Source organism: Eleginops maclovinus, chromosome 3 (assembly GCF_036324505.1).
Source record: "Eleginops maclovinus isolate JMC-PN-2008 ecotype Puerto Natales chromosome 3, JC_Emac_rtc_rv5, whole genome shotgun sequence".
Classification (NCBI taxonomy): domain Eukaryota; kingdom Metazoa; phylum Chordata; class Actinopteri; order Perciformes; family Eleginopidae; genus Eleginops; species Eleginops maclovinus.
In genome coordinates, this window is record NC_086351.1 from 18,475,513 (window position 1) to 18,498,992 (window position 23,480).

A 23,480-nucleotide genomic window follows, 5' to 3' on the forward strand; every position below is an offset into this window, starting at 1 on the left:
GGGGGATCAGAGGGTGTGTGCCAATTACAGAGGCATCACACTACTCAGCCTCCCCGGGAAAGTTTACTCTAAGGTGCTGGAAAGGAGGGTCCGGCCGATTGTCGAACCTCAGATTGAAGAGGAACAATGCGGTTTTCTTCCTGGTCGTGGAATGACAGACCAGCTTTTCACTCTAGCAAGGATCCTGGAGGGGGCCTGGGAGTACGCTCATCCGGTCTACATGTGCTTTGTGGATTTGGAGAAGGCGTATGACCGGGTTCCCAGGGAGGTACTGTGGGAGGTACTGCGGGAGTATGGGGTGAGGGGGTCTCTACTCAGGGCCATCCAATCTCTGTACTCTCAAAGCGAGAGCTGTGTCCGGGTCCTCGGCAGCACGTCGGACCGATTTCCGGTGAGGGTTGGCCTCCGCCAGGGCTGCGCTTTGTCACCAATCCTGTTTGTGATATTCATGGACAGGATTTCGAGGCGTAGTCGTGGGGGAGGGGGTCTGCAGTTCGGTCGGCTAAGGATTGCACCACTGCTTTTTGCAGATGATGTGGTCCTAATGGCTTCATCGGTCTGTGACCTTCAGCACGCACTGGATCGGTTCGCGGCCGAGTGTGAAGCGGCTGGGTTGAGGATCAGCACCTCCAAATCTGAGGCCATGGTTCTCAGCAGGAAACCGATGGACTGTCCCCTTCAGGTAGGGAATGAAGCCTTACCCCAAGTGAAGGAGTTCAAGTATCTCGGGGTCTTGTTCTCGAGTGAGGGAACAATGGAGCGTGAGATGGGCCGGAGAATCGGAGCAGCGGGAGCGGTACTGCAGTCGCTTTACCGCACCGTTGTGACGAAAAGAGAGCTGAGCCAGAAGGCAAAACTCTCTGTCTACCGGGCCATCTTCGTTCCTACCCTCACCTATGGTCATGAAGGATGGGTCATGACCGAAAGAACGAGATCGCGGATACAAGCGGCCGAAATGGGATTTCTCCGCAGGGTGGCTGGCATCTCCCTTAGGGATAAGGTGAGAAGTTCAGTCATCCGGGAGGGACTCGGAGTAGAACCGCTGCTCCTTCGCGTTGAAAGGAGCCAGTTGAAGTGGTTCGGGCACCTAGTGAGGATGCCACCTGGGCGCCTCCCTAGGGAGGTGTTCCGGGCACGTCCAGCTGGGAAGAGACTGAGGGGTAGACCTAGGACCAGGTGGAGGGATTATATCTCTTCGCTGGCCTGGGAGCGCCTTGGAATCCCCCAGTCAGAGCTGGTTGATGTGGCCAGGGAAAGGAAAGTTTGGGGCTCTCTGCTGGAGCTGTTACCTCCGCGACCCTGACGGAAAAGCGGGAGAAGATGGATGGATGGATGGATGTTTGAAAAGGTTAAGGTTACACTTAGGTTTTGAAATGAGTTAAAAAGACTGAAAATATTTTTTATAAAGTGGTAACACATTTGGAAAAGATACATTCAACTGTTTTTGTGATCCTCCAAATACCTGTTTGAGGGTGAAGACACGTTTTTTAGTTCAAGGCTAGATTTAAGGTGAAGCGTGTTTTGCAAAAATTAGGATCTTTTGAGACAGTCATAGTGCAATAAGCAATGGAAATACAATGTCAGCACTTTCTCTGGAAATTACATCTGCCTTTTTTTTATTTGAAATGTGTTTGAACAATGTTCTTGGTTTGATAAATATATACAGATCTTAAAAGCATACGTGATTTGTGTAAATATTATTTCTCCGTTGTTAAAACTCAAGGGGGGGGGGGCTGGATCCTGTTGGCCCCTTGTCGTCACATGGGTGTTTCCCGGTCTCTTCTATTGGCTGAAGTCGTCGGAGGCGGGTTGTCTTATGACGTAACCATCGCCAGCTGTTGACTTAGTCATGAAGCTTCCACCTACCATATTTTTATCGTAGGTGGAATTATTAGTAAATAATCATTAGTTTATGTTATACGGTCAGGAAATGCGCACTAATCGGTAATCTTGTGAGCGAGTAACAGTGGCGGGCAAGCGTCTTTAATGCTGTAAATCCTTTCCTTTCCCTTCATTCACTCGCGATCTTTACATCTCTGCGTCAAAATCAGTAGGCTAAGTTGTAATCATGGCAATGCCAGTGGTAAATATTGTAATTGTTTAAAGTGTTATTGGCGACAGTAGTTTGTTTATACACCAGCTACGTTGCGTACAATTCATGCAAAATACGTATCCATACGTTGCAAAAACGTTTGAATAATCGCACAGGTCTTTCAGCTTAATGCATGTTTTGCATTTACATTATATGAATAACGTAATACGGCACAACATATTTGTGAAAACTTTAAACTAACTTCACTTACATTTGAATGTGTACTGCCTGGATTCCGCCGTTTCAAATACACTGCGCAGCGTGAACGTAGAGGATTGTGGGTATACCTGCTCACTGAGGATCCATTGATGCATCCTTGAAAATTCTCAAAATTCTCAGAATTCTCAAAAACAGGGAGTTTTTGAGTGTTCTCGACATTGGAACAGTGCTTGGCGGCGCTCTATGATGTGCGTCCTTAAAAGGACGGCAGTTGAGCATGCTATCCTGCAATTCTTCTGAGGTTTATTAGTTATTAAACACGTGATAGTATTGTTGCAGCATCAATGAGTGAGAGAGGCAGGGGCGGTGTGTTAAGTATCTAACTCCAAGCGTCCTTCTCCCTCTACTCAATACTAGCTACATGCTGTCTGAGACTAAAACCAACATCCGGTTACAAAATAAAGTTTCAAAATAAAACGGTTTTCAAAATAAGACTGTTGTAGTTACACATAATATTTATTATATATTATAGTTTGTCCTAGAGAGAGAGATCCATGCTGAATTCATAAGGGTTGACCAATTTCACTTAATCTCAAATCTTCACTAATAAGCCTAATAATAACACATCTCGTCGACAGGGCTTTTATTTTGAAAGTAAATACCCAGATTCCTCTAGCATTCTGCGGGACTTCACCGTAAAGTTAACCCGTCCATCAAACCCCCCACTCTGGAACGATTGGTTTTGTAGTTGCAGGGGTGGAGTAAAGGAAACGAGACAGCAGTGAAAAGTTTCCCTTAAACTCTACAACGGAAAAAGTCCAGCGGTAAGACACCTTTCTGTACTGAGAGCCCAAGAGTTTCTATTATGGACCCCAGTAAGTCTGCCGGCGCGCCTCCAGCGGGATGGTCTGATGAGAAGTCCTCCATGGGCCATGCGCCTCCTCCGCCCTACCAGGACCAACCGTACCCGGGATACCCGCAACCCGGCCCAGGGTACCCGCAACCCGGCCCGGGGTACCCGCAACCCGGCCCAGGGTACCCGCAACCCGGCCCGGGACAGCCGCAACCCGGCCAGGGACACCCGCAACCCGGCCAGGGATACCCTCCACATCCGCAGGTATAGTCAGCCCAACACCGGGATAATTCCTAAGCCTGTTATACAAGGAATATATTTGTTGAAAACTTCAGTAAATGCTCTGTAGTTTCACATTTTTCAATTACCTTAATGTTAATCAGTTTTTCTTGATAAGTACTTGCTGTAAATACATGAATTACGTTTTAAATAAGAGTTTGATATAGTGAGGATACTATTTCAATGAAATGGATGATCAGTATGCCCTTTTTATTATTCTGTATATTGGGGATAGAAATATCTATGTGGAATTAACATAAAGTCTCGTTTTTTTTACACTTATAGAGAAATCAGCAGGAAAAGCTGATGGTAAACAGGATAAGACCACTAAAATATTTTTATATCAAGTCAAAGTTTTTAAAAAAAAATGTCATTGTAAAATGTCATGCGAGTATTTCATCATTGTAGGCTGTGATCCAGATCCTTTAGTTTCATTTATGGTGAAGCCTCCACCTTTTCTGTAAATGAGTTAGCCACTCCCAAACGTGTTTTCACTGTACTTAAAGTAAGTCTGAAGTGTATTTCTAGTGTGGTCTGAACTGTATTTCCTGTGTGGCCTGCAGGGCTACGGGTCCCCACCGCAGTATGGGGGTGCAGTTGGACAGCAGCCATACCCCATGGGTCAGCAGGCCACTGTCACTGTCCAGCCCACAGTGTATGTGACCCAGGTCCCGCTGGCGTACCCTATCAACGACTACTTGTGCTACTCCATCTTCACCATGCTGTGCTGCTGCCTGCCGCTTGGAATCGCTGCCCTCATCTACTCCATCTCAGTAAGTTGGATTCACTTTTATTATCTCATGGAATGTAGCAAAATGGCCCCAAACCAAATTCCTAATAATAAATTGCTCTGTTAAAACAAAGTCAAAGTCCACTTTATTGTCAAAGTTTCCACATATGTTATACATACATAACATTTAAATACCGTTTCTGGCAGTCCCACAGTGCAAATATAAACAAGAACATATAACATAAAAAGATAAGAGCGTAGAAAAAAAAAAGAAGAAAGGTGGGTGGGTAAAAAGGGGGTATACAAAAAAAACGAAGTAATATATATATATATATATATATATATATAGTAATATACATATAAACAATCCTGTTTCTGCAGCTATCCAAGGATTGTCTGTCTAATCATTTCACTGGGTCAAAATAAAATAATTTGAGGAGCAACCGGTCAACTAACAAGTGTTTACTTTGACATTTCCACAGATATTTTCTTTCTTCTAAGTGAAAGTAAAGAAAATGTGCACTTTTTGACAAGCAATACACGATACAGCAGTTTTTAGGTATGATCAAACTCAATTTACAACACCTGGCCATATCAAACTCATTGAAATGTGGGTTGGTGGATGTGTGAGCAGACAAACTAAGAAGTTTGGGGAAGTGAATGAGAGTTACTGGAAGGGGTAGTACTCTGTAAGGAAGAGAACAGTGGGAGTGAGTGAGAGACAGAACAGGAAGGATGTTGCCAACAACAGGCCTACAACAGAGAAGATGTTTTGTGGTCCTGAATTTTGTATTAGGTGAGCGAAGCACCCTGGCCTGGGTTACCAGTATATTTTGCTTAATCTCATTTTTCTCAACATTGTTTGACATCCTCTAAGGTTTGTCTGGCAATCATCAACGTATCAAGTTTACTTCCTAGTTACAGTTGATGGAAGTTGATTGTGTAACAGTGTATTGTGCAACTCGAGTCCAGATTAAATGAGCCTGCCTTCAATAAACCTGGAAAGTAGTTGAATACATGAGACATTTTGTAAAAAGTGAAACATCACCACACTTGGATAGATTCCCCAGTTTTGAGACTATCGTGACTTTTGAGTGTGTCACATTGAAGTGGTTATGCATGTGGAAGGCACATGTCTTTCTGAAGAAAGGTTTTGTGATAGTTTCCATATGGTCTGTGTTTAATCTTCCTCCAAAAAAGCAAAACAACTAGTGTCTAAGAAGTAGGCTATTTGGCCCCATAACATTGAAGTGCATTCACTGAGAGTTGACTTTTTGGCCATTTTCTTTATGTGCTGTCAAATGTCTCTTTTTTTAAATGCAATACAATTCTCATGTGGTTTGACATGTGATGATGGAATTTTAAATATTAGCCAGAGTTTAAGTATTTTACCAACTCATTTAATGTTGCCAGTTCAGTGTACTATACTGTGTTAAGCCTGCATTTGTGTTGTGCCAGGGTGAGTACTGGATGCCTGCAAACAACGGTGGCATACTTATCTAGTAGAAGTTGTTAAACTCTATTTTTTGAAAGCAACACACATTCTCCCATGTTGTTACTATGACTGTCTTTGGGTCAGTAATGCTTATTTGTTATTCCTTCATTCTTCATTTTTAATTGAGCAATCTGTGTTTATTATCCGCAGCACTAAATGTAGTTTCCTGTCATTATGGCCAGTAGGTCATTTGACTGGTACCACTTTGGCTTTAAGAGATGGACTACTGAGACTGTAATTCAGAGCATTACATGAGTCTTTCAGCCAGCAACCCTTAGTGGCCCCTGCTTTCAATACTATTCCAGTAATGATCAGATTGTGTGTGTGTCCTAAAGAGCAGAACTGAACTGACTATGAAGCAATGAAAGGTAAACCAAACACGGTAAACCCCTCTTTGTTTGTGCTCATGGATATTGTTAAAACACTTACAGTTTGACTGAATGAACACAGACTTTAACAAGTTCTTTATTTATTTTTGACTTGTATTTCAAGATTGTTCACGATATTGCAGGAAATGATCATTTTTGTTGAAGTATATTTAAATGATTTTAATTTTTTTCTCTTCTTGGTATTAACGTTGGTAATGGACTCTTCTTTCATGCATTACATAAAAACAACTTCAAATACCTCAACTGTGCTGAAGCCTTTTTAATCTTTATTCGCTGGCAAGATCAAGCATGATCCTGAAACGGTTAAAGAAACAGAACTCAAGTTTTGTTAATCATTCAGCTTAAGCTCACAAACCTCATGGAAACCCCCAGTATGACTTTGTGTGGCTGTGTGCCAGATTCTCAAACTGCTCTCCAATCCTGCAGAGTTTATGCTTTTACATTTATCAAAAACTGAATATTACAACCAACATTTGCTAAACATAGTCATGGCCTGAATCCAAAGTCTTGGTATAGTTTATTTTTTACAACAAAAACTTCAGATCCTAAAATGTATAAAATGATATATTCCTTTGCAAGGGTCCATCAGAGCAACCAATTTCCATTTGTGAACTGTGACAAGAACATCACCAATTCAAACTTTATCAATGTATCTGTTAAGAACACAGCTGCAACTGCTTGCAGCTTCCATGCGGCGTTCCACTCTTTATACAAGCGCTCCGGTTGATGAGACTTGTTAAATGTACCTGTTGTGTAAATCTACTTGAGGATTAACCCGGAAGGGTGTCGGTATAAGTGTTGAGTGCCCTTGTTCTTTGGGCCCAATAAAAAGGAGGATTAGTTCTTTGACTTTTTTTATTTGTTGTTTACATTTTACACCACATTTTTAAGATGGGGGCTAAACATTCAAATTCAACCGTTGTGTTGTAGCAATTTAGATGTTTGGAGAATGTGTTTATTTAGTATTACCAATTGTCCGCAGTATGTGGACACACCTTTACACAAATACATTGACTTGCATGATGATAATCTCAAGTAAAAGTGTTTATGATTGCAGTTTTACCACTGCAATTAGTTGTAAACAGAAGGACAATTTGGCAACCATTGGAATCATGTTGACTATCAGTACAGACTCGCATGTGACTTGAGTATAGGTTTTAAAGTAGTGTTTCCTTTTGGTAAGACTCTGCCTACTGTTTCTCTACGCTCTGTTGAGTTATCCTTTGTGTTTCTGCATCTGGCAAACAGACACTCACTCACTCTCTCTGATCAGAATGAGCTCACTGCTAGGTAAACACACATGGGCCATGCCATTAAGTGTTAGGGAACACTGCAAGAGCAGAAATGCCAACCTACTGCCACCTGAATGTTAGTTTGCCCCCTTTAGAAATAGCTACATGGTAACCTGTATTTGAGGAGGGAAGAATCACGCTTATGAAGTTAGTTGTGTTTCCCAAAAATGAAATGTTTTTCTGGTTTGTTATTCCTTAATGAAGTGGAGTAATATGTTCAGTTTACCCTCACAAATTTCTTAGTATGCGGGAATGCCTGAAAATATAAATACTAAGAGTTATAAAGTAACCATAGTAATGCCACATGATGGTGGTACCTCACTGTTATTGGCATCCTGAGGACATTTGAAAATGTGTTTAGGAAACAGTACACTCACTATCAACACAACCAGCGGATCACCCTATTTTGGGTGAAGAACTGGAATAAATACAGGGAAGTCTCAATGAACTTCCCTTGAAAATGTGACAAAGGGTAGGGTGAAGAAAACAGTTTCTCATTGAGATGGGGGGGGCGGGGTTGGCTGCTTCTCACCTCACATGATCTCTCTAAGTCCTCATTGAAGGAAGTTCAGTGACTTCTCAAACAAAACGGTTTGGCTTCATTTCAATTTCTTTTTAAAGATTTCCTGCTGAGATAAGTAATATTTGCACTGATTTCCTGCGTGTATTTTGTGTAGACTTAAATACTGTCAAGAAAATGAGTAACTTAGTACTGTTGAACTCAGACTTTAGTTCTTAACACAGCAGCTACTGGAATGTCCGGACAAGAGACTCTTTTGTAAGGATCCGACATCAGCATTTAGCGAGTCTAGCTCCAAGCCACTCTTCACATCTGTGACGGCATTACCAACATTCCTTTTTCCCAAGGGTGACCTTTCCCCTCACAGTTTAGCTTTTGACAGTGAATGAACATCCAGATTAAAAAAAAGCCATGGTCTGTAATCTGCAGTAAACCAGTTTAGCAAGTGCAACCATAGTGAAATCAAGTTTAGGAAAAGTGTTTATACATTTGATAATTTACATGCAAATAACATTACTGACATGAAAATATTCTTCTTCCATGTTATTGGATTATTACATCCATTTAAAAATAATCACTTATTAAACACATCCTGCATTATCTGTAGACCAAATAGAAATTATCTACCAAGTATGACACTTTCATTTCTAACAGATGTAGAAATAACTTGACATCCTTGGGTAAAAACATGTTGTTGCGCTGTGGCTGTATTTCAGTGGTCTGTAACCACATATTTGCAGCTTGAGATCATTTCCCCTATCCTCCTATAAACATCCTATTTCAGAAGAGGGTTTTTTTATCTCGACAACTCTCCGAATGAGTGTAAATATTATAATGCTTAGGAATGCAGTTCCTTTCTACAGCACTGCACTCTGTTATGCTGCCAGTTGTGGGGATTCAGGTCCCACTGTTAAACCACTGAGCTGCAGACAGTAACATGTAGACAAACGTTCATACCTGCTAGCCAAGATGGCTGAGGGCATTTGGGGCTCGGCAGGATGGCAGTTAGTGTGAGTGAGTAAAGTGTCTGCTAAAGAAAAGTCTCCTTACTGTTTTTTTTTAAAACTTTTTTTAAATTTATTTTTATTTCAACAATTACAGTTTCAGGGAACATTGTACATACATATTTAAACAATCCTTAAATCAGTGTTCTTATTGTTCAATGGCAATGGTGGTGTCCTTTTCTCGTCCTCTATAATCCGTCCATTTTTTGCATTTGTTCTCAAATTGTGCCTCTTGTAGTCTCAGTTTGTGTGTGATTTTCTCCATCTTCTTCCACGGTGCACATCCACTGCTCCTCAGTCGGTGGGTCTACTTTGTACCACATTCTTGTAATCATTTTCTTACTGGCTGATAGCAGCACTTTAACAAGATACTCATCCTCTCTTTGTATTATGTCTTGTGTCAAATTCCCCAAGTAGAGTACTTCACATGTTTTTGGTATCCCATATCCTATTATTTTTTGTAAATCCCTCCATAGTTTATCCAAGTATCCTTTTAACTTTTGGCAGGACCAGAATATGTGTGTATGGTCAGCATCCATGTGACCACATGCTCTCCAGCATGGTTGTTGAATTGACACCACTCCTTTCCTAATCTTTGGAGTTATAAAAATCTGACCATATTCTTCCAGTCAAATTCCCTCCAGATCCTGGAGCTAGTGGACGTGCACTGCGTTTTACAAATATTAAACCACTCTTCCTCAGTCATTTGTTCTTTCAATTCCTTTTCCCATTTTTCTTTGATATAAAGAGAGGAAGACTTTCTGCATGACATCAAACTTCTATATAGGACTGAGATTACTCTGCATTTTTTACCTTCATAAGCTCTCCGAAATACCTCAACAACTTCATTATCAGTGTCAGTTTTTATCTCCTTCTCAAAATAATCCTTTATTTGCAGGTAGCGATATTGTTCGTATTGATCTAATCCAAATCTACCCCTCAACTTCTCAAAACTCTGCAGCTTACCCCGTTCAACCATTGTACATATTGCTGTGATCCCTTTTCTCGCCCATTGTTTAAACCCTTTATCATTTATCCCGGGTATAAACCTATCATCAAACACAAACCAACTCAAAATCTTTATTTCTTTCTCCAGTTTATACTTTTCAACAACAGTATTCCATATTTCAAGTGTAGTTTTGGTTATGGCGTCTAATTGGTTACCTAATTTTCCCAGTAGGCCTTTATTTGATATCAAGTTTCGTACTTCGGCGTCCATCTGCCCTATTTCTATACTTTTCCATCTTGAGAAATACTCATTGTTGCACCAATATATCAAGGGTCTGATTTGTGCGGCATAGAAATACTCTTCGAGGCTTGGCAAAGCCAAACCTCCTTTGTCTTTAGGGAGCTGCAGAGTTTTGTACCTGGTCCTAGGTTTCTTTCCTCCCCATATAAACCTTGATATCCACCTATCCCATTCCATAAACTGCTTTGGTGGGATCGTTACTGGCAGAGACTAAAACAAGTATAAGAGTCTCGGTAGGACATTTATCTTAATTATCTCTATTCTCGAGCTGAAGTCCAAAATAATAGCTGACCATCTCTCCAAGTCTCTCCTAATTTCTTGATTTATTTTAGTGTAATTTGCATCATATAGCTTGTCTATTCCTTTCGTGATATTTACTCCCAAGTATTTTATTGATTTAGCATTCCAATTGAGTTTATATGTATCCTTTATCTCTTGGGACGGGGAGTAGATTATTGACAAGATCTGTGTTTTTGTGACATTAATTTTGTAACCCGAATATTTTCCATAATTCTCTAGTAACCTGATGAGGTTTGGGAAGCTTTCGTTGGGTTGCTTTAGAAATATCAATATATCGTCCGCGAATAATCCTATTTTATGTTCCTCCCCTCCCATTTTCACCCCTTGAACTCTTTCCTCCTGCCTAATCATTTGGGCTAATGGTCCGATAAATAACGAGAATAGACTTGGAGAGAGGCTGCACCCCTGTCTTGTCCCCCTTTCCAGACTGAAACGTTTTGTCAAGCTACCACTTATTTTGATCCTTGCCATAGGGTCCTGATATAAGGACTTAATGCAATTCACAGATTCCTCATTGAATCCAAATTTTTCCAATACCTTATGCAGAAATACCCAATTCACACTGTCGAAAGCCTTTTCGGCGTCTATGCTTACCAAAATTGCACTTTCCCCCTTGCTCTGTATATTTTCTAGAACATGTAAGCTCCTTCTTATATTATCTTGTGTTTGCCTCTCTTTAATAAAACCGGTCTGGTCTTCGTCAATCAAATCCTGCATAAATGTCTCTAATCTCTCAGCTATAATTGAGGTGTAAAGTTTATAATCCACATTTAAAAGCGATATGGGTCTGTAGTTGCAGCAGTATTCTTTGTCTTTACCTTCCTTTGGAATAATAGAGATAATGGCTTCTTTCCATGAGGGAGGGATCTTGCCTGACCTGAGACTATAATTAAATGAGTAAATGAATAGTGGGTATAATCCCGATCAAGTGGATGAAGTTCTCTCCATACATCCTGCACATCCAGTTCTAACATCATTGTATTCATATATCTATTATTTTGTTTTTTGTTTCTCTTCATACTTGTAGTGTCTAACCCGTAATTCAATACCACATTAAAATCCCGAACCGCACACTAATGTCCCTTCTGTTCCCAGATTTATAAGATCAAAAACGTTTTCATAAAATGCTTTTCCACTTTCCTGAGGTGCATACACATTGAGCAGTGTCACCAATTGGTTTTCTAGTTTCCCTTTTATCATGATATATCTTCCCTTCTTATCACCAACTTCTTTGATCAGTTCGAACTTTACTGTGTTAGAAATCGGTATCACCACACCCCTCTTGTGATTCTGCCCAAAGGAACTGGAAAATGAATTCCTGTAGCCCAGCTTTTTAAACTTTACATGCTCTTCCTGTGATAGGTGAGTTTGTTGAAGAAAAATAACCTGCATTTTCTCTCTTCTAAACTTAGATAAAGCTTTATTTCTTTGTTTGATATTGTTTAAGCCGTTGATGTTCAGCGACACCACCATTATGTCATCATGTTGCATTGTTTGTATCCCTTGAAATAATTCCTAGCCCCTCCACTGTAATGTTGTCAACCATGTTTTCCCCATGAACAAAATATGAACGAACACAAAAACTGAACTTCCCCGCAAAAAAGGGCCTCATTCCCCATAGGCCCTGTCTCCCTGTTGGTGGGAGTGGGGGATAACTTTTTCTGAACAAAAGGCCCCGTCTCCAGCCCTCTTTTCCGCATGTCCCGCGCTGCGTCTTCGGCGTTATTATAGATCTTGGGCCCATCTGACCAGTGGATCCTTATCCTACTCAGAGGTGTCTGAAAACGTATCCGTTTATCTTTTAGAACCTTTTTAATTTCGGAGTAGGATTTACGTTTCTTCATCACCTCGGTGGGGTAGTCGTGGTCAAAAAATATCTGTCTCCCTTCGACTGTTATTTTCTCTTTCCAGGCTTTAGCCAAAATGCTCTCTTTGGTCTCATACTTAAGAAAGTTGACCACAATTGACCTCGGAGATGCTCCCGGTGGCGGTTTCTTTCCGAGACTTCTGTGCGCGCGTTGGATATGGAGCTTGGTTCCCTCCGGTAACGCGAGCTCTCGGCGGAGGAGTTCCTCCACCAGTTCTATCACAGACTCATTGTCCCGTTCAACCACATTGTAAATTCTCAAATTACAGCGTCTCCCGTGTCCTTCCACTTCGGTCAGCTTCTCTTGAAGTTTGGTGTTTTAGTAGAGTGAGGATGGCTTCCTTCGCCTCGATGTTCCACTCCTCCAACTCCGCCACTCGCACCTGTGCCTCGGTTATATCCTTTCGCTGCTCTTGTATTTCCGCAACGTTTTGTGCCAATTTTCGGTTAGTTTCTTCCTTAAAGCCGGCAAACTCTCGCCTCACCTCCTCTTTAAATTCATCTTTGAATGTCGTGAGGTCCTGTTTCATCTCCTTTTTGAGGTCACGTATCTCTTTCGTAATGGCGGCCAGTCCCTCGAGTACCAACCGGGCCTGACTGGAGTCGTCGTTTTCCCCGCTTGCCGCCTCGTCTTCAAACTCGTGTTCTTCTTGGTCTTTGAACATCGTTTTTTTCTTTGAACTTCTCTGCCCTCGTCCCCTACTCATTGCGTGTCGGTTTGAAATTCGTGTTCTCGATATTTTCATAACTTGGGGGCATTCTTGTCTGATCGACTCAGGAGCTCTGCTTTATGCTGCCATCTTGCTCCGCGCCGTCCCGGAAGTCCGTCTCCTTACTATTTTAAAGATTAATTTTACTATTTAACATGTATTTCAAATATAAATCTATGAATTCTGTGTACATTATTTCATTGTAACACAGCCACTAAGTTCTTTAGATGTCCTATTGTGAGGCAGGAAACAACTAAAACAACTTATTTCATGACCACTTTGTTTTAGTCCATTCTAATTAATTAATCTAGCCATTGTTGGATGGTGATATAAGCTGTAACAGATCATTGACAAATAATTACATGTTGTGCACTGATAAATGTAAATCCTTTATTCAACATCAAATTAACTTATGAAACGTATATAATTCATTCGGACCTGGATATACAGCATACAGTTGGTTTTTCAGAGTTTTTAGGCAACAACCTGCTGTGCTTCGAAAGGAGAGGAGCTTCAGATTTGGGTGGTAAGTCTGTGTAATTTGATCCTCTGTTGGTATAAAAATATTGCGTACAGATTCAAATGGTAAAGGAGTAATCCTCTAATCCTAGTTGAATAACTGCGTTTGCCTTCCTTTCATGGAACCTTTTAAAATACATATATACACAGTGTTTCACCAATGCTGATTATGTCGTGTGGTGCATTTGTTTCTCTTGTCTGGGTCTCACCAGAGAACGAGACTTAATGAGGTTTTTAAAAGATCTCATTTAGGTTTGGGTTTTGAGGCTGAATTACAGGACCTTTTGAAGTTGAAAATCACACGTAGCTCACTTCAATGAGGCAGGCGTCATTGATACCAGCTGCAAGCCTGTTAAGCGCACTTGAGCAACAGTTGCCACATGATCTGAAAAAACACTGAGAACACGGAGGCTATGTCCCTGCATCTGTAACTGTGTTTAGTACAAAAAATAGGTACACGTGTGTAAACTGGAGCTGCAGAGATCAATGTCGCAGAGTGGAATGCGTTCCCCCTGTTGACTTGGCCATCAGCCAATCAGATGAAGGCTCATGGCTAAATTTGGGATTCTACTGAAGGTTTGGGGTGGGGGTTGTGTCATAAAATGTGGAAGACAAAAAAAACACAGAGCTGCATGTCAGAAATTCCACAATGTGGAATGTACATGCTTCTTCCATGGTGACATTGGTTTGATCTCTGTGTGGGAGAAAGGTTTTGCTGGCTTTGGTGTCTGTTCCATCCTCTCATTCATAAGCTTATTTCAGTTCTGCAATTTTCTCACAAATATCAGCCCCCTTCTCTTCCAATCCCGTCCTTCTTCACAGTGACTCGGATCTGCTCCCATGCAAAGAAATTCACAGACAGGAAGGCCCATTCATGCTGACAGCACATCCTGCAGGACTACTGCAGCTACAATATAACTCTTGTACTTGACATTTAAGGAGTTACTGTAATCTAGTTGTAAATGTAATGTAGGATGCAGTAGGCATTGTTTTTTATTTCTTAACTAGACATGTGGATAGAAGATGAATACCTCCTTTGTGTCTCCTCCGAAGCTGTTTATATGCTGTTTTGTGACTGCTAAGCTCTTTTTGGGGCCGTTCATATTCCTTTTTTGACTTGTTTTTCTCTCTGTTTTGTTGAAAAAACAAGCTCCATTTTGATGCTTTTGACTTTGTTGTGGCTACTTATTTACATGCAAAGAGCATGCAAATAACATGTCTCAATCATGTATGTGTAACATTAATGCAAACACAGATGTTTATATTGAAGATTAAATATGAATTGTGCCGTAAAAATATTCTCGCTCCGCCATATCTCCTCTTATGTCTGTGTTGCTAAAGCTGACCACCAGACCCATACACTCCGTTAGTTCAAAGACCTGCGTTTATTCTGCCGTGCTCTAATTCGATGACTATCTAGGGCGGTGGTGGTGAAGTCTATAGGGGCTTGGCCTGGGAACTGGAAGGTCACCAGTTCAAGTCCCCGAAAGACCAAGTGCCACCGTGGTGTCCCTGAGCAAGACACTGGTTACCTACACTGCTCCCCGGGCGCCGTACATAATGGCAGCCCACTGCTCCTAACACTAGGATGGGTCAAATGCAGAGACCTGTCCAGCAGTGGCTCAGTCAGTAGGGGCTTGGACTGGGAATCGTAGGGTCGCCGGTTCAAGTCCCCGAACAGACTTGGAAAGTGGACTGCTACTTGGAGAGGTCCCAGTTCACCTCCTAGGCCCTGCTGTGGTGCCCTTGAGCAAGGCACCGGACACCTCCAATCCCCCCTCCCCATTGCTCCCCGGGCGCTGCACAATAGCTGCCCACTGCTCCTAGTACTAGGATGGGTTAAATGCAGAGGACTAATTTCACTGTGTGTGCTCTGCTGTGTGCATGTATGTGACTAATAAAGAGGGTTTCATCCTCCGATTCTATCTCACATTCACACACATTACTTTTCTTGTCTTTACATCAGCTTACATTTAATATATGTTTTGGCCCCTCAAGTACTTTTAATATAATATACATCCACATTGACAATAACGCTGATTTCTCCTGGGAGGGCCTACATTCAGGAGGGGCTGGCCTGGCCACCCAGGATCTCGTCCTTGACGCCGGGGCTGCTGCTACAATGCAATCAAGTCTAATTTAGCTAATCAAATGATAACAGCCCACATCCTCTAGGCATAGGAAAAACGTTAGATTTATTAACAAAATGAATCTGATTTAATATTTGTTCGTTTAGTTTCTACACTTGTACCAGGAATCCTGTTCCGTGTTGTGTTCCCAAAACTTTGTTGAAAATGTTCTTTCTTTAGTGTAATTTTTGCACCTATGGGAAAACACCTTTTATTGATTTAAAATCAATTCTAGATTGAACATACTAGATATTGCAACAAATGAATCCTTTTTGTATGATTTTTTAAATTGACGTATATAACATATAATCAGTGGGAAGGAAGCTTTGATGGGTCCTAACAACATGTTGAAAGAATAATTTACCACAGTGTATACAAAACATGAGCATATATGTTTTATTACAATGATAAGTGGATAACCCATTACTTCAATAAACCCTATAGTGGTGTGGCACAACTGGGCATGTCTCCAAACAACAGCTTTCCTTGATTTAGGTTTTGGGAAGAAGTTGCTCTTGTTTGCACACATTGATTGAGCTTTCTGAAGTTGTTAAAACAGCTAAATGTATACTTTTACTTAACGGGAAGCAACAGGGACTCTAAGTAGATGGGCCTTCGATGATGAGATTACTAATAACAATGAACTTTTCTGAATTACAGTCATTTTAAAACAGTGTAACAGTTCTATACTATACTACTAAGTTAGAACAGAAAATCAAATTAGAATAAAACTTACTTTTTGTTTTTGTGAGCTTGACCTTTGGGGAAATGTGTGTGAAACTATACTATGAAGCTATAGACAGAAGACAGCTAGCTTAGCTGAGCATAGACACTTGAAGCAGAGGTGAACAGACAGTGTGGCAGTTGAGCATTAAAGTTGTTCATGTTGCCATAAAACATGTTTGATCGAGTTGTATGTTTATACAGTTACTGATGAAAAGATATAGAAATAAGGCAATGCAAACGTGACTAGAAACTTTTAGGTGGTCTTTCTACATTTTACTGCTCACACAGTCGCAATGTTAAACACAAAATCAAACACACTCGTGCGCTAAGACTAAGAGATTATCCTTTTTTTAAACGCTTTGCTCTGACAAATGTGTTGTGATCTTCGCTGGGTCTCACTTTGATATGGAAGTTTTGAAGCCTTTAGGCGGGGAGCTAGTGGTTTGGTTACCTTTTATGAAGAGAGCTACAACAGACTGCACTTCATCACCACAGGAGGTTTCTAGGGTGGGTGCCAAGTGGTATGAAGTCAGAAGTAAGAGACTGAACTTTGGCTTGCATTTGAAGGGCAAACATTTCAGATACTTTGCAGCACATGAACAAAATGGATTTAGATTTGAAAGACTCCAAATTTGCCATGGTCTAACTGGGTTTGACACAGTGCCCAGCTTTGTTTGTCTTGAGAAAACAACACCATGGGCATCCTGGAAGGTTATGGAACAGCTTTGCCTTGCTGACATTGTTTTGTGATTCACTGTCCTTACAGCTACATTGTAAAATATTATGCTTTCAGAAAATAAAGACAGGGCTTGGTCTTGTGACATATAATATAATAAGCTTGACCATGCATTGGCAATCAAAAAGAGTCACACAATCAGTTTTCTACATCATCCAGGCATACCACTTTGTCTGTGACCAAATTTGCAGCAACATGATGTCTATAACTTTTCATAACATGCAAACTTATGTTCCTAATACGTTGCTTTTAGTGCAAAATGCTAATTCAGCTGTTTCCCCCAGCAAAATGCAGACTTGGCTGTTTCCCACGGCTTCAATTCTTTATGCTAAAATAATCTAGTCATTTTATAACCAACAGTTACTTGACAAAAAAGAAAAAAGATTTCCCAAAATCTTAGCCTTTTTCTTGAACATTGAAGATGATATATGAGTTTCTTACACATCAGCAAGTAAAGCTTTATTATGTGATGTTTAGAACCAAACATGGTTCAGAAATTCAGAGCAATACATGGAACTTTTACTTGGCTTAACAACATAAAAACGATTTGATCTAACTTTTTTAAACTGGAAAGAACAGTGTTGGATTGTACATCCCGCTGTATATAAACTGTGCATGGCTGTGTGGACAGAGCCTCCGTTTTTGGAACAGGATAAACAGCAGTGTCTTAGAACCAAGCAGGACCAGCTTTACTGTAGCCAACACAGCCTTCTCACGACACCTACAAAACACACACACGCACACACTCTGGTATACACAACATCAGTGTGAGAGTGGGAGTTTTATTTGATCAAGACTCTGGGCTGGTCTCTTGTTAAAGGCACAGAGCTCCGTTATACTCAGACCTTTCTTTTAAAATGGAGACCAGCCCTTTTTGCATCATGTAATAATCCAAAAGCACATGTTTTAAATATATTTGACACCAGTGAAACCACCTTCTTTAATATTTCCTTTTTTAAAAGTCCCCTATTATGCTACTTTTCAGGTCCATATATGTATTTTGTTGCTCCACTATGACATGTTTTCATGCTTCAATGCTGAAAAAGTGCTTTATTTTCCTCACACTGCCTGTACATAAATGACCACTTTTCACTCCGTCTGAAAACGCTCTGAAGAGCCCATGCCCCCACCTTTGCAAAAGCTTACTAAACTTACTAACTATTTCTTATTGTGTATTCTATTTCTTAATGTGTATTCTATTTCTTAATGTGTATACTATTTTGTGTATATTGTTTCTATGTTTCTAATGCTGCTGGAACAAAATAATATCCCAAATTGGGATCAATAAAAGTCATATCTATCTATCTTACTCTGCTCTGATTGGTTAGCTGGCGACTCTGTTGTGATTGGTCAACCGCTTAGAGATTTGTCAAATGTCCCGCCCCTGAAAAAAACTGAAAAAATGTCATCGCTTGTTGCGCCGTACCGGTTTATTACAAATCAATAATGATAGATTATCAGTAATCATGTCAAAGTGACACAGAGACATCGGGTTAACCTTCAGGAGCGTTTGTATGACCTTGAACACAACTTTTGATCACAAACAGCAAAGACTGTTTATAGCTATGGGTCTGTAAATTGAAGCAGATTTCTTGCTCTTTCTTGGCTGCTAGTTGAGTGAGTTTTGTTCATACAGTGATGAGACTCATACCAATGGAATCCGTGGAATATCAGGCTTCATGTGATATGTGTTTGTGCAGATAGCATGAAGTAAAAAAATCGCCGTAGCTCACTCGGTGTTATGTAGCGTTAGCTCGTTTTAGTTCGGCGCTGATTTAGACGCTTGGTGTTGGAATTATGTTTCGTTTTGGTAAACATGGTTAATATGGTCCGGTAGCTGATTTTCTTCCCGTTAAGTGGGTATGCCACATTAATAGGTTGTTAAATGTTAACATGCCCTGAGACGCTGTTTCTTACAAGTTGCTGCGTCTGGGCTTAAGAGGTTAACGTGTTGTGATGAAAAACCATCCCCGTATTTCTGCACAGTTCGGGTAAAGTTAGTGTGCATACAGCCTAATAGCTTGGTAGCGTTTATAGCGTTAGCTTGCTGCTTTGCCGAGGCAAGCAGTGTGCTTGCGGCTCAACTCCCGCAACAGCTCCACAATTCATCTGCGTCTGAAGAGCAGGCCTGCTAGTCACCGGATTTCGTTCTGCCTGGTTCTGTCAAAAATGCTATGGGCGGTTACAAATTAAGTGGGCGGAGTCATGAATCATAATTAAGCTTGGCCACGTAACACTGACGGAGACTTCAGATTGGCCCATATCTTCTGCCTATTTTCTTTCATTGGCTATGAATACAGCATACAAGTTCCATAGTTTTCAAACCTCAAGAAGTCGCCGTAGATCTATTAGAGCTCGCAAAATGGAGAACATTGCCACCTGAAAGCGGTGTTAATTTCGTCAACGAAAACTATGACGAAAAATGTTCGTCAACGACCTTTTTTACATGACTAAGACGAGACGATGACGAGTTAAAAATAGATTTTTGATAATAAGAACTATGACGAAATCTATATTTTGTTTTCTTTGACGAGACGAGACTAAAATGTTAATGGTGGACTGTCGGACATTCAAAATACAGGATATTTTATTTCCCCTTCCGGCTTCGGGTTCAATAACCCACTTTGTCCAAATAAATGGACAGGCAATCTCTTCTTTTGGAGGCCGTTGTATTTATTAAAACCTGTTACACATATGCTTTTGTTGTTACTGTTCGGCTCACTTCTCCAGACACATACAAGCTTGCTCACTCTCGCTCGCTCTACCATGCACACGCATACGTGCAGCGCCACGCCCCTCTCTCTCTCTTAAAGGGATAGGCGCTCTGAATCTGTATGACCCTTATAGCAGAACACCAGATATGACACAAAGTGTTAAGAGAGTGAAATGTGCTCTAGGTGGAAGACCACGTCCGAGTGACAACCCCTTGTCTCCGCTCTAACTCACTTAACTCAAGTGCCATGGAGGAATTAAGTAGTTGACGTTTCCTGTTGTAACCTTCTCTTTTTTAAGCTTTCTTCCCGTCCGATCACTGCGATCTTCAATCGGTTTATTGACGTTTTGAACCCTTCTGTCTACAAGCTTTGACCATCCAAAAACCATGAAGTACATCATCGGCATCGGCGGCGTTACCAACGGAGGGAAACCCCCCTCACCAACCGACTGATCAAAACCCTGCCCAACTGTTGTGTGGTACACTAGGATGACTTCTTCATGCGCCAAGATCAGATTGAAGTTGGTGAAGATGGCTTTAAGCAGTATGATGTTATTACTGCCCTGGACATGAACGCCATGATGAGTGCGATGTATGCATGGCTGGACATCCCCGTCAAGTTTGAGAAGTCTAATGGCATCAGTAAGACCCTGGATACTGAGATCGTCCCAAAGGCTGACCACAAAGAGGATGAGGAGGAGACTCACATCCTCATTGTGGAAGGCTTTATGCTTTACACCTATAGATAACAATTCTTTATTTCCATCCCACATGAAGAATGCAAAAAGAGGAGGTGCTCTAGGAACTACGCGGTGCCAGACCCCCCCCCCCCCCCCCACGGCCTGTTCGAGGGCCACGTCTGGCCCATGTATTTGAAACACAAGAACATCATGGAGTCATCAGATGTTGATGTCTTGCAGCTAGATGGAACCAAGTCAAAGGAACAATTGTTCAACTTTGTCTATGGAGACATCCTGAAAAATATCCAGAACTCTTTGTAACTAACAAAGGTCTTACATTCGGCTAAAGGGGGCATTTACTCAGCCTGCAAGCAAAACACCGCCTTGCCTTAAGTTTCAACCTGGCAGCTCATTTAGCTGACTGTTACGATTTGTTTTGTAAATGTTTAACTGATGGCATGTTTTTATATCAACCACATGTATTGCTTTGTTACAACATTTACTCCCACAAGCCTATGGGTATGTTCAGAGGATGGTTGCACTTATGTCAATAAATGATCCTCCTGCCAAAAAAAAAAAAGAGTGAAATGTTGCTTTACGAATTTCAACACTTGATACTGACAACTTGATTCCAATTTCAGATACCTGTATTTGCCTAACTGAATTAGTTTATAGAGAGAAAAACATTTTGACTAAAAGTTGACTAAAATGTAATGATTTTTCATCGACTAAAACTGGACTAAAACTATGAAGGATAAAAAGGACTAAAATGTGACTAAAACTAATAACCATTTTCGTCCTAAGACTAAATCTAAAATAGCTGCCAAAATGAACACTGTCTGAAATGGCTGAGTTGGGTTCAGGATCATATCACCGCGTTTTCTTGCTTCATCTGCACTGTATTTTCATTATTCGCTGATCAATTTGTCATAATTGAATTCGGAGCATGTAAGAGATGATGTCTAAGATACATTTTACCCATGGACTCTACTCCTTTCAATCAGACTTCTATTAGGAGTGGGTGATATGTGAAAGAAAATCCAAAGAACCTGTTTCTAGTGTAATGAAAAAATAAACCTAACATGAGGGAAAAAAAGACGAAATAAACTTTGTATAAATGTCCGGAAACGCTAGCTTGTGTTTCTTCATATCTTTTTATGTCAAGTTACTAACTAATTAGCCATATGACCTTAAATGTTAAAAGAAGTGAAGTACTGAATTCATAAGGAAAAAACCTTTTTTATTGAATACCTTTCTAGGTTATATTGCTTCATCCCTACATGGTTTAGCATAACCAGTAGCTCTGGCTAATGTTAGCCATATGTGCTTCAATAATGTCGTGCAAATGTATGGTTGTCACTGATTCAGTACATCAATCTAACTTTATTAATAAAACAATTGCATGTGATTGTTTTTAAACCTCAGTTATAAATCATTGCAAAAATATATTTTTCACTTTCAGACCCGTGAAGCAAACCACGTTGGGAACCGGCAGGGGGCGGAGCGGAGCAGCAGGATTGCCAGGATCCTGAACCACGTGGGCCTGGGAATCGGCATCGGCCTCGTTGTCCTCTACATCGTATACGCTATGGTTTTGGCAAATACATTTTAAACCTGCTGCAACACCGTTCCCATATTTTCAGGCCCCATTCTCCTTCTACATCAGATTGTCAGAGCACACCAGTGACATAAGTACAGGTAGATTTTAGTTATTGACATTTATATGATGTTTTGATTCTAAAATATGTTTCAAATTTCAGCCATCGATTAATGTTGTACCAAGAATCAAGACTTCCACTCAAGTAGGTCCTATTATGCCAAGACTTATATTTTATGTTCAAATAGCAAAAGATTATCAAAACACTGTCGGATTTCATTTTGGGTTATTGTTTCCTAATTGAAATTGATTTGTCTGATTGTACGGTGGGCAAAATATTGATGCCCTTTCAACAAATTTGTTTGTTGTAAATGTGCACTAACACTTTTAAAAGTATGCTATAATAGAATGGCATTTATATTTTAAACATAAAAAGTAAAAAGTAAAAGATGAAATGATCAAAACATGGCAACAGTGGCCAATTGTTCCATCAGTGGTTCTTTTTTTAAATCATATAGCGTAAGGTTTGGTATTAATTTTCATGTAATGTTTTTGTTATCTTTTCTTAACCAAAGCCACATTATTTTGCTGTATACGAAATTTCTTTATAAATAAAGCATATTGAATGAAAGAAACATTTGTGCTGTCTGGTCTATGTAGAGGATTTATTTCTCAATGTAAACTCTGAAGTCAAATATTTGCTATGCACTCACATGAAAAAGCACCACATAAATTAATAAAGGTAACAAAAGGTATGTTTGCAGAAACCCTGTTATTGAAGAAGAATCCTTTTTTATAGTGAACACGAGTAGAGAAATATCAGCAAAGCCACATACAGCGGGTAAAATAAGTATTGAACACGTCACAATTTTTCTCAGTAAATATATTTCTAAGGTGCTATTGACAGGAAAGGTTTGTCAGATGTCGGTAGTGACCCATGCAATGCACACACGCAAAGAAATCAAACCATAGATGTCCATAAATTAAGTTATGTGTATTAAAATGGAATGACACAGGGAAAAAGTATTGAACACATGAAGTAAGGGAGGTGCAAAAAGGCATGGAAAGCCAAGACACCAGCTGAAATCTGTCAGTAATTAGAAAGCAATCCTGCCCCTTGTCAGTGCAAATTAATATCAGCTGGTTCAGTCCCAACTGATGGCCTATAAAAAGGTCTCTCATTACCAAGGTGTCACACAAGAAAGATTTCATGATGGGTAAAAGCAAAGAGCTCTCTCAAGACCTTCAAACCTTATTGTTGCAAAACATACTGATGGCATTACAGAAGGATTTCTAAACTTCTGAATGTTCCAGTGAGCACTGCCATAATCCAGAAGTGGAAAGAACATAATTTCACCATAAACCAGCCACGACCAGGTGCTCCTCCAAGATTTCTGACAGAGGAGTGAAAAGAATTATCGGAAGAGTTGTCCAAGAGCCA

General features: G+C 40.5%; 1 protein-coding gene and 1 pseudogene across 1 annotated transcript; both read left to right on the forward strand.

The window, feature by feature from the left end:
- The first annotated feature begins 2,957 nt into the window (after positions 1-2,957).
- On the forward strand, positions 2,958-22,674 carry LOC134861657 (proline-rich protein 2-like). Its single transcript, XM_063879039.1, has 3 exons — positions 2,958-3,368; positions 3,947-4,156; positions 21,905-22,674. Exons 1-3 carry the CDS (start codon positions 3,117-3,119, stop codon positions 22,052-22,054), a joined length of 612 nt encoding a protein of 203 aa, XP_063735109.1. The 5' UTR covers positions 2,958-3,116; the 3' UTR covers positions 22,055-22,674.
- Positions 18,287-21,022, forward strand: LOC134861656 (nicotinamide riboside kinase 2-like; annotated as a pseudogene).
- Positions 22,675-23,480: the final 806 nt, after the last annotated feature.